This window comes from Barbus barbus, assembly GCF_936440315.1.
Source record: "Barbus barbus genome assembly, chromosome: 44".
In the NCBI taxonomy this organism is placed as follows: domain Eukaryota; kingdom Metazoa; phylum Chordata; class Actinopteri; order Cypriniformes; family Cyprinidae; genus Barbus; species Barbus barbus.
The window spans coordinates 8,430,266-8,440,904 of NC_136722.1; the positions used below are offsets into that span (position 1 = coordinate 8,430,266).

The window sequence follows — 10,639 nt, forward strand, 5'->3', positions numbered from 1 at the left end:
ATATAAAAAAAAAAATTAAGATATATTTTCTCTGATCCACAACATTCACTCACAAACATAAATGTTTATGTGTTTTTCTTTGAAAAACAGCACATTATAGTTTTAGCCGGTTCTGAAATAAATGGTTATATGTCCATTAAATCAAGTCCGCCTTGACCCCTAAGGATATCCATTTGTAATGCCTGATCAAACTGAAATACCGTTAGGCCCATATATATTTGTTATATATACAAACAATCAAGATGAAATTGTAGTGCAGACTTTAAGCTTTAATTCCAGGGGTTGAACAAAAATCTAACATAAAATGCTTAGGAATTAGCATTTTATGAAAGTCTTACAGTTTTCTCAGTTTAACCAAGAGTTGAGTTGATTAAATATCTTTAATTCGGCTTTCGCTTTAAAAGTAATGTCCCATGAATGAGCCAGCTATTTGTGAGGGGTAAAATGAACTAAGAAAGAATTCAAAGTTCAGAAAAGAAAAAGAAAAAGTGGAAGTAAACATGACCTAGAAGGCCTGAAAACCTAACTGGGTTTTTTCCAAATTTGTTGTATCTAATACTGTATCTGATTAGTCATGATATGATTAATATTATAGTGGTTCTACAGACAAGTTGTCACATGGAGAATTTTTAAAAAGGCAGTATCTACATAATCATAAGATTCTGAGTAAAATTCCAACACTGTACTGTTTGTTTTATGTTGTTTTTAAACATTTCACTTTCACGTTTTGTGTGAGAAGGCAAAAGTTTTGCAAGCGAATTCAAGTTTTTCGGGAGAATGCAATCATTTTTTGAGAGAACACAAGATTTTGTGGGCGAACATCTTATTGTTTTCCCATCTCCGTGTCCATTATATAGATAAATTGATTACAGTTTCCCAGCGTGACCACTTACTGCCATTATGTGACAACATGAACACCAGTGGAAAATCAAAGCACATAATGAGGGGAATTCTGGTATTTCATGATAGTGAATAGTTAGCCACACCATCCTCATCAAACATTTTTGTTTCACTTTCCTCTTTCTAGTTATTTATTTTTATTTTTATTATTATTACTTTTTCTCTTCCTTCTCTCAAGGTCCTGCTAGTCATAGTATTCCTATATTAAAATATATTGATCATACAAGCATTACAGGTGAGTTTACATTTTTGAGTTCAAACAGACCTACAAAATTATGTTTGTGGTTCAGGACCATTTGCTCCTTTTCAAGCATTACTATAGTGTTTGCCAGTTTTATTTACATGGTTGTCAATGATTTTGTTCTAACATTTAGTAATGTAATTTCTTGGGAAATATTAACATGGGCTTGTTCCTCTGTTTAAATTATAATTTACCCTGTTGTTTATCTAATTGTTACCCTTGTTGTGTTTAATGTACCAAGTCTAGTATTTTACGAGTGTTTGTTCGTTTCTTTATGTGTGTGTGTATGTATGTATGTCATGCAAGTTCATGCCATGTTGTCAACACTATAAAACAAGCATTTTTCTCCACATAAATGTTGACTAATTGAAAACAATAGAAATATACTTCTTAAGAAATAATCTTAAAATCACTTAATCTGAATAGGTAACGGTTTTATTTCAGTCAAAACATATTTGAATAATTAGGCAGATGAACTCAATTCAGATATATCATTCAAATTGGCACCTTCATTTTAATATTCAATAAACACTGAACTTTTTCTTACAGTGCATGGTGAAAGCAGCAGCAAGCCAGAAGGTTTCATCTTTTGAGTCATAACAACCCACATCTCCATAAAGTAGCTTCAGTCATATTAGAGAGGACAGATACAGTTCGCAGAAGGCAATGGGTATTCACAGTCTCCACCCAAAATGTTTTTTTTTTGTACATTGTTGATGCAGAACTGTCATATGAACGGCTGACGTTACTGTTCTCAGACACGTGACTTTGTGGTCTTATAAACTAGTAAAGTCAATGGGGGTAGCTTATTCGTCGCTGAACTGTTGTTAAACTCTTGGTTATCTGTTGTGACTCTCCTGAGAGACAGAACATGGATGTCTTTACAACCTCACACTGTAAGTATCACAAATCTTGAAAAATTGTATTACATTCGATATGACTGTATAAACAATAAACAACCTTTTAAAAGACTGGAGTTATAGATTAATAGGTTGGCTATATTAGTCATGTTAGGTCATTAGGTTAGACTTTTTATTAACTGCTAACTGCTTTGGTCCTATATATGTTCACTATTTGATTAAATGAATCACATGGATTAAATCAACTGAATAATTTAAGTACCAAAAAGGACTCAATTTGTGTTTACCTGAATGATTTCTGGCTTCCAACAAAAATATATATTTTTTTTTCGGAAGGGCTTTGAAGTGACTTTTCATCACTGCTTCATGTCACTGCACTCTTCCATATGATATTTTGTACTAATCGCATGTTTTCTCTTTTAATAGATGAAAGAGGTTCTTTTAATTCCACATATTTGACAGACCTGGTGAGTATTATTATATATGATGTTATATTTTGTGGAGTCCAAAATTCTGGTTTAAATGTCTTCTGTTTAGCATATTATACATCTGAGTTAAAGCTAAATGACACATTTTGCATTAGTAAATTAAAAAGTTCTAAAATATGTCATCAAGTGTTTTTTGTTTTGTTTTTTTTTTCTTTCTTTTTTTATTCCCCCATAACAACTGTTCAAGCCAACATTAAAATGCTGCATACATCAAATCTTATCAGTCGTTAAGATCTGTTCTTGTTAGTGCTGTATGCTTGTTTGGACATTAGATGTCTTTTTCTGAAAATGTATTTTGTCAGTCAGTAAAACTTTGTATCTGTATCTTCACATCTTACTATCTCATGCACCTCTTGGATTAAAATCATACAGACTTGTGGATTTGACTGTTTCCAAAATAGTTTTTTTTTTTTTAAACAACACAATGAAAAGATTTTCCACTGTGTGCGTCACATATCCTTTCTCTGCCATGTATGTATGTCAGGATGGAACAGAATTTAGCGTTTGACATGCTCCAAAGGGGGTCTGAGTATGAAGACCTCTGGGGGGAGGGGTGATGCTCTATCTGTTTGTGCAAGCTTTAGAAAGGGTTGATAGAGGATGTGGATGTGGTGTACTTGTGTGGTTTCTCCACTAGAGACACCTGCACCTGAGCTAAGCTGTGGAACATGTTTCATACATTTAGATTGTCAGAGCTCGCTGGGGCGTGAAGTCACACAGAGTCACACTTTACTGATCAACTGGATTACAGCTGCAAAATGGCGAGAGACTATTGTACCACTGTAGACAGGAAGTGATTGTCAGTTGAGTAGAAGATAGTCTGAAAACACAGTCGGAAACAAATTTTTACATTTCATAGTCAGCATTTTGACAAGTGATAACCTAATTTCAATAAAACTACATTACGAACATCATCAAACTGCCATGGTATGCAGAATTTCAATGAAAGTAAGAGGATTTAATGGAATATTTAACACAATTATTTACTCAACCTCATGTCATTCCAAACACTTATTACTTACTTTCTTCTGCTGAACTGTTGAAAGAAGATATTTTGAAGAATGTACAGACCACTCTTTACCATATAATGACAATTAAAAAGGGTTGCTGAGTGCCAAAATGATTACAAATAAAAATAATAATAATAAAGTATCAAGCTGTCCAAGACTCATGCTCAATATTGCAAGTTCACAAGTTTGCATACCCATTCAGCTAGATAACTGTAAACGAACTTAACTTGTTGTCCTTGAACCTGAGGCTTGGCTTGAGCTCCAAATTAGAGCCCCCCCCCAATGATTACACAATGTAAAGGAGAAATTAAGGACATATAGGAGGAGAAGGGGAGGATTAGGAATGTCGGAAGAATTGTCGCTGGGATAGCACAATGACTGCTGCTTATACATGCTCATAGCGATGATTGACAGGACTGAATGATTAGGCTTCTCCTGAACCTATGTTTGAAACTTCATCATATGAAGACATTTAACTGTATGTATAGTGACTTTAGACATGACACATGCAGTTTTGATGACATGACAATAACAATGTTTTAGTTTTTAGTTTATTTCATTTATTTATACAGGGACAATGCACAACAAAAGTCTTGTGACAGAGTTATCTATAAAGCTAATTTGTATCTGCAGTCCCTAGGCAGGATATTGTTACAAAATTACAATATTCAGTCGCAAACAATACAATACATTCAACACATCGTACTCCATTAAATAAAAAAAAATCAAGTCAATGATCACATAGTTGATTTTCCTTAAGCCATACTTTAAGCGTAGTTTAAAAAAAGACTAAATGTTGTACACTCTCTAATATAAACAGGTATTGTTTATATTAGATTCTTTACATGTTATGTCAATGGAAGGTGACCAGCTGTTATGTGACAAGTTTTAAAATTAAATAATGTAGGGGAAGATTATTAGTAACTTTAATTTTCTTAAATCACACAAATTAATCACGTGTCTTCAGAAGACTTGCACAAAATATATACAGAATGTAGTGCAAAAGTCATATGGACTGCTTTTATAATATTTTTATTTTTTCCATATTGGAGCTTGACAGTCCAAATCCAAAACAGAGGCCAGTATGTTCCTCGAAACCTCTCCTTTTGTGTTCCACAGAAGAAATAATGTTCCTTTAGATCAGTGGTTCTTATTTCCATTCCTCACATACCACCGCTCTGCATATTTTGCATGTCTCTCTTATTTAACACACCTGATTCAGATAACCAGCTCATTAGAAGAGAGCTCCATGCATGAACTTTGTTCCGATTGACATGGTCCCTACATAGTGTTCTCCCTTCTGCCTGAGCAAGTTTCCTTCACTTTGGAACATTTATTTACGAATTTACGCTACACCATGGCCTGTGATGTCTTCACACACAGACAAAACTTACTAGTGAAGTGTGACATAATATACCTCTGTAAATAAATACAATTTAAATTCACATCTCACACACTTTAATGCCCTTCGAATGAAACATATACACTCTCTTTGAACTGGAATCATGGTGGAATATCCTGTGATGTCCACTTCGCAGGGCACATTACAGTCAAATACAAGAAGCGTCTGAAGTGATGGGATGCACACAAAATGTGCAGAGCGGTGCTATGTATGGATGGAATTGAGAACCACTGCTTTAGATGATTACGGTTGGTTTTCTAGAAGTACTTTTATAAATGAAATGAAACAGTCATTGCACAGAATTTGAAGTGCCTGAATATATCATTTTTTTTCCATTTCAGACAACGGATACGGATGACTATGAATCAGACCTGGGTGGATTATGTAACAAAGAGTTGGTACGACAGTTCAGTAAGACCTTCGAGCCCCCTCTCTACTGGATCATCTTTGTCGTGGGGGCTTTGGGCAACCTACTGGTCATCTGTATCTTCACAACTGTGCGAAACCGTCTCAAGACCATGACTGATGTGTACCTGCTGAACCTGGCAGTAGCTGATCTTCTCTTCCTAGGCACATTGCCCTTCTGGGCAACAAATGCTGCTCAGGGCTGGGTGTTCAGCCAGGCCATTTGCAAAGGAGTTTCTGCGGTCTACAAGATCAACTTCTTCGCTAGCATGCTCTTACTCACCTGCATTAGTGTGGACCGCTACATTGCCATCGTTCATGTAACCGAAGCTCACAACTACAAAAACAAACGAATGCTATATAGTAAGATAACTTGTGTTTTTGTGTGGCTGGCCTCTTGCCTCTTAGCTCTACCAGAATTTCTATTCGCTAAAGTTAAAAACATTGACCCCCAGAGCACTTCCTGTGTCATGGTGTATTCAATCACAGACAAAAATCGTACCAAAGTCTTGGTATTGGCTTTACAAATCAGTGTCGGCTTCCTACTCCCATTGCTTGTCATTGTGTTGTGTTACTCAGTCATGATTTGTAAACTCATGCAGGCTCGAAGCTTTGAAAAACACAAGGCTCTAAGGGTCATTTTTGCAGTTGTGGCCACTTTTGTTCTCTCACAGTTGCCATTCAACGGATATCTGATTATAGAAGCAGGCCAAGCCAACAACGCTACAATAACAAACTGTGAAGTCATGCAAAGCTTAGACATGGCTGGGCAAATTGTGAAGTGTCTTGCCTACATACACTGTTGTCTGAATCCCATCCTGTACGTATTTATCGGCGTTCGCTTTCGGAAGGATCTCTTCAGCCTGCTTCAGCGCATGTCCTGTGGCCTTGGACTGGTCAACAAAAGCAAATTGCAACAAGTTCCCAAGAGGCCCTCTGTTATGTCTGACACTGACACCACCCCTGTTTTTTCTTTATAGACCAGCCTACAGTATTGATAACCTTTTAAAAAAAATTGTCTACATCTACAGAGTGTCATTTTTATAGGAGTTATAGGTCCTTATAACTGCATTTTTTAAATTTTGAAGGGCTTTGAAATGTGCTTTATGATAGTATTATTCCTGTATAGTTATCTGGCTGTACATGATGGTAGATTGTGGAGACATAGGTTTTGTACATAGATTCTGTTCTTGAGCATTTAACCACAATTTTGGCAAGGATGATTGCAGTTAGAGCAGTGTAATGTATGCTATGGGTATACTGTATTTATTAACATACTTTTTTGCAAAAATGTAATTATTATTATAAATAAAGTGAACATTTTATTTTAGAAAGAGTTCTGATTTTCTTTTCATAAAATCTATATTTTTTTCATGGGTTTATTTATTTTAGCTCCATGGACCTTTAGAAACAAATTACAATTCTGTACAAAATTACAGCTTGTGGCTGGTTAAGAACTGTTGGACAGTCAAAATTGTCTACATTATTATTTCAGTCTGTGTTTAGATCATAGTGTAATCATTAATATTTAGTAGATGTAAATGATGAAGGGGCATGCATGATAAAAAATTATCCAAGTTGACTAAAGTTGAAGAAAAACTATTCATATGTCCAATAGAACAGTACAGAAGTTATAATACAGACATGATGTGCTCAAGTAATAGGTTTAATGGTCACTACTGTGGTTAAGTCATTCACTTGTAAGGGGAAATAACAGACTTTGCACCAGATTAGGAGTACTACATGGCACTGGCATTGGGGCACTTGTATTGGTTAATTTATGCCTGTACAAGCATAGATGGTATACCCCAAGGCACAACCACAGGAATTATTATTTTTTTTAAATCTGAAGAGAATGGTGCAGATACAGCTGCCAATAGACTGTAAGGAAGCTGAGTTCAGGATTCACCAGCAGGTAAGTAAAAAATAATAAAACAAATGTGTTTGATGTCTGAGAAGAATTCTGTCATAATTTACTTTCCATCGTATCATTCCAAACTGTATGACATTCTTGAATATCTGAATATCAATCTATAAATATCCTGGCCACTATTTTCTAAATATCAAAGTGAATGGTGACCATATCTATCAAGCTACAAAATTACAAAAAAGCACCATAGAAGTATTATAAAAGTGGTCTGCTAACATATCTGAGTTCTACAACATTTTTTTCAATGCTTATTGAGCATTTTGAAAAAAAACCTGATATTTTCCATATTGATTCTGAAAATATATCTTGTTAATAATTATTATTATAAATATTATAAAAAATCATATTTTATCAGATATTATTATGAAATCGCGTTTGTGTGCACTTGCTTGGCCAATTTTAGTGATAAACAGGAAAGTGGGTTCAAGCACCAGCAAAAGACAGTGTAAAGAAATAGTCTTTAAGAGAAGCAGTCTATCAGCAGAAGTTAAAAACAGCTCGTAAGTGTATTTACTTGTCTCATTAGTGTTTAGCGCATTTGCCATTGCTAGGAAACGCTTATTTTGTTTACTGTGTTTAGCCTTGCTGAAATCGCGTTTGGTCTCGTACTGTATCGCGTATCTTGTCAGTGTGTGCACTTGCTTGGCCATTTTTAGTGATAAACAGGAAAGTGGGTTCAAGCACCAGCAAAAGACAGTGTAAAGAAATAGTCTTTAAGAGAAGCAGTCTATCAGCGGAAGTTAAAAACAGCTCGTAAGTGTATTTACTTGTCTCATTAGTGTTTAGCGCATTTGCCATTGCTAGGAAACGCTTATTTTGTTTACTGTGTTTAGCCTTGCTGAAATCGCGTTTGGTCTCGTACTGTATCGCGTATCTTGTCAGTGTGTGCACTTGCTTGGCCATTTTTAGTGATAAACAGGAACGTGGGTTCAGCTGAATTGTAATAGTGATTTGTTAGAAGGGGTATAAAATAGGTTATTATACCGCGGCAGCGGTCGCGGCAGCCCTCGTGTAAAGCCCTCCTAGTGTGAAGACCGAAGAGTGTAAAGACCATCGACTTTACCGTACGACTCCACCGGGCAGGGACACCGGCAGAGGACATAAGTATCGACTTTTAATTATCCTATATTATTCCTACTACTTGTTACACTTCTGTTTTAGTTTTTATAACCTATTCATACTATGTGTTTCCAGATCAATACTATCACTACTACTCGCAAGCCACGCATCACACACTGTAGACAGCGCAATCCTATCAACCTGCGCACTTTGCCTATGTCTGCTAATACATTACTTTCTTTTTCTGTTGGTCTCTGGAATTGTCAGTCTGCTGTCAACAAAGCTGATTTCATTACTTCCATTACTAGTTATTCAAGTTTAAACCTCATGGCCCTGACCTGGATCAAACCAGAAGACAATGTTACACCTGCAGCACTCTCCAATAATTTCTCCTTTTCCCACACCCCCCGTTTGACTGGAAGAGGTGGAGGTACTGGTCTGCTCATCTCTAATAATTGGACATTTACTCCTTTACCTTCTCTGAGTATCAACAGCTCTTTTGAATCACATTCGGTTACTATCACCTACCCTCTAAAAATCCATTTTGTAGTTGTTTATCGTCCTCCAAGATTACTAGGTAACTTTGTGGATGAATTAGATTTATTGCTCTCAACCTTTCCTGAGGATGGTACTTCCTTTGTCTTACTTGGAGACTTCAACATCCACCTAGATAAACCTCAGGCTGCAGACTTCCACACTCTGCTTGCGTCTTTTGATCTCAAGAGAGTGCTAACTACGGCTACTCACAAATCAGGCAACCAACTGGACCTTATTTACACACGACACTGCTCCACTGATCATGTGCTGGTTACTTCGCTACACACCTCAGATCACTTCCTCCTCACTCTTAACCTCAACATGATTCCTGACACATCACATACCCCTCCGCATGTCACTTTTCGACGTAACTTGCGTTCACTCTCACCCTCCCGGCTATCTGCTATGGTTTCATCTTCACTTCCTCCCCCTAAACAGTTATCCTCTCTTGATGCTAACAGTGCTACTGATACTTTCTGTTCCACTCTGACGTCTTGTTTAAATACTTTCTGCCCCTTATCTTCCAAGCCAGTCCGTACCACCCCTTGGCTATCTGATGTTCTCCGCGAACATCGTTCTAAACTCAGGGCCGCAGAAAGGGTATGGCGCAAATCACGAAATCCTTCTGACCTTAATTTATATCGATCACTCCACTCTGACTTCTCTGCTAATGTTTCCACTGCTAAAAGGACATACTATCATGACAAAATTAACAATTCGCCTAACTCTCGCATGCAAACATTTTCCTCCCTCCTTTGTCCTCCTCCTCCTTCATCATCTCTAACAGCTGACGACTTTGCCACATTATTCATTAATAAAATTACAAACCTCACTGCACAATTTTCCACACCACAATCTATCAAACATATCTTTCCAGCAAACATACACTTGTTCACATCCTTCTCTCCACTCTCTGAGGCAGAGGTCTCTAAACTCATCCTTTCCAGTGATCCTACTACCTGTCCGCTTGATCCTATTCCATCTCATCTCCTTCAAGTCATTTCTCCTGCAGTTGTACCTGCACTCACTCACATCGTTAATACATCCCTTCACACTGGAATTTTTCCCTCAGCATTTAAACAGGCTCGTATGACTCCACTTCTTAAAAAACCCACTCTTAACCCAACTCTTTTAGGGAACTATAGACCGGCTTCCCTTCTTCCTTTCATTGCAAAAACACTTGAAAGAGTTGTGTTCAACCAAGTCTCTGTCTTTCTCACACAGAACAACCTCCTGGACAGTAACCAATCTGGCTTCAGAAGTGGACATTCGACCGAAACTGCCTTGCTTTCTGTTGTTGAAGCCCTAAGACTTGCAAAAGCGGCTTCCAAATCTTCATTACTTATCTTGCTGGATCTGTCTGCTGCTTTTGATACGGTCAACCATCAGATCCTCTTGTAAACCCTATTGAGGCATCTCAGGGCATCTCAGGAACCGCACTCCAGTGTTTTGAGTCTTACCTCTCTGATAGGTCCTTCAAAGTATCTTGGAGAGGTGAGGTATCCAAGCCGCAACATCTAACTACGGGGGTGCCTCAGGTCTCAGTTCTTGGACCAATTCTCTTTTCTGTCTACACGGCATCACTAGGTTCTGTCATTCAGAAACATGGCTTTTCATATCACTGCTATGCTGATGACACTCAACTCTATCTCTCATTCCATCCTGATGATCCGACGATTGCTGCTCGCATCTCAGCGTGTCTAACAGACATTTCTTGCTGGATGATGGACCATCACCTTCAACTCAACCTAGCTAAGCCAGAACTGCTTGTGGTTTCAGCTAACCCATCGCTTCATCACAATCTCAC

At 37.3% G+C, this 10,639-nt stretch overlaps 1 protein-coding gene across 2 annotated transcripts; it reads left to right on the forward strand.

Annotated features, from left to right (window-relative positions):
* Window positions 1-1,929: 1,929 nt before the first annotated feature.
* LOC306863052 (C-C chemokine receptor type 9-like) lies at window positions 1,930-6,635 on the forward strand. Of its 2 annotated transcripts, XM_079406214.1 has the most exons (4): window positions 1,930-2,037; window positions 2,428-2,468; window positions 5,038-5,149; window positions 5,243-6,635. In XM_079406214.1, exons 3-4 carry the CDS (start codon window positions 5,141-5,143, stop codon window positions 6,284-6,286), a joined length of 1,053 nt encoding a protein of 350 aa, XP_079262340.1. In that variant the 5' UTR covers window positions 1,930-2,037; window positions 2,428-2,468; window positions 5,038-5,140; the 3' UTR covers window positions 6,287-6,635. The 2 variants fall into 2 exon arrangements, with proteins under 2 accessions (XP_079262340.1, XP_079262339.1); XM_079406213.1 differs by lacking the exon at window positions 5,038-5,149 and having other exon boundaries at window positions 1,950-2,037.
* The last annotated feature ends 4,004 nt before the right edge of the window (window positions 6,636-10,639 follow it).

Coding starts and splice junctions, on each gene's coding strand:
- LOC306863052 (XM_079406213.1), top strand. CDS start 2,013: ATGGATGTCTTTACAACCTCACACT. Junction 2,038..2,427: donor TGTCTTTACAACCTCACACT/GTAAGTATCACA, acceptor CTCTTTTAATAG/ATGAAAGAGGTTCTTTTAAT. Junction 2,469..5,242: donor CCACATATTTGACAGACCTG/GTGAGTATTATT, acceptor TTTCCATTTCAG/ACAACGGATACGGATGACTA.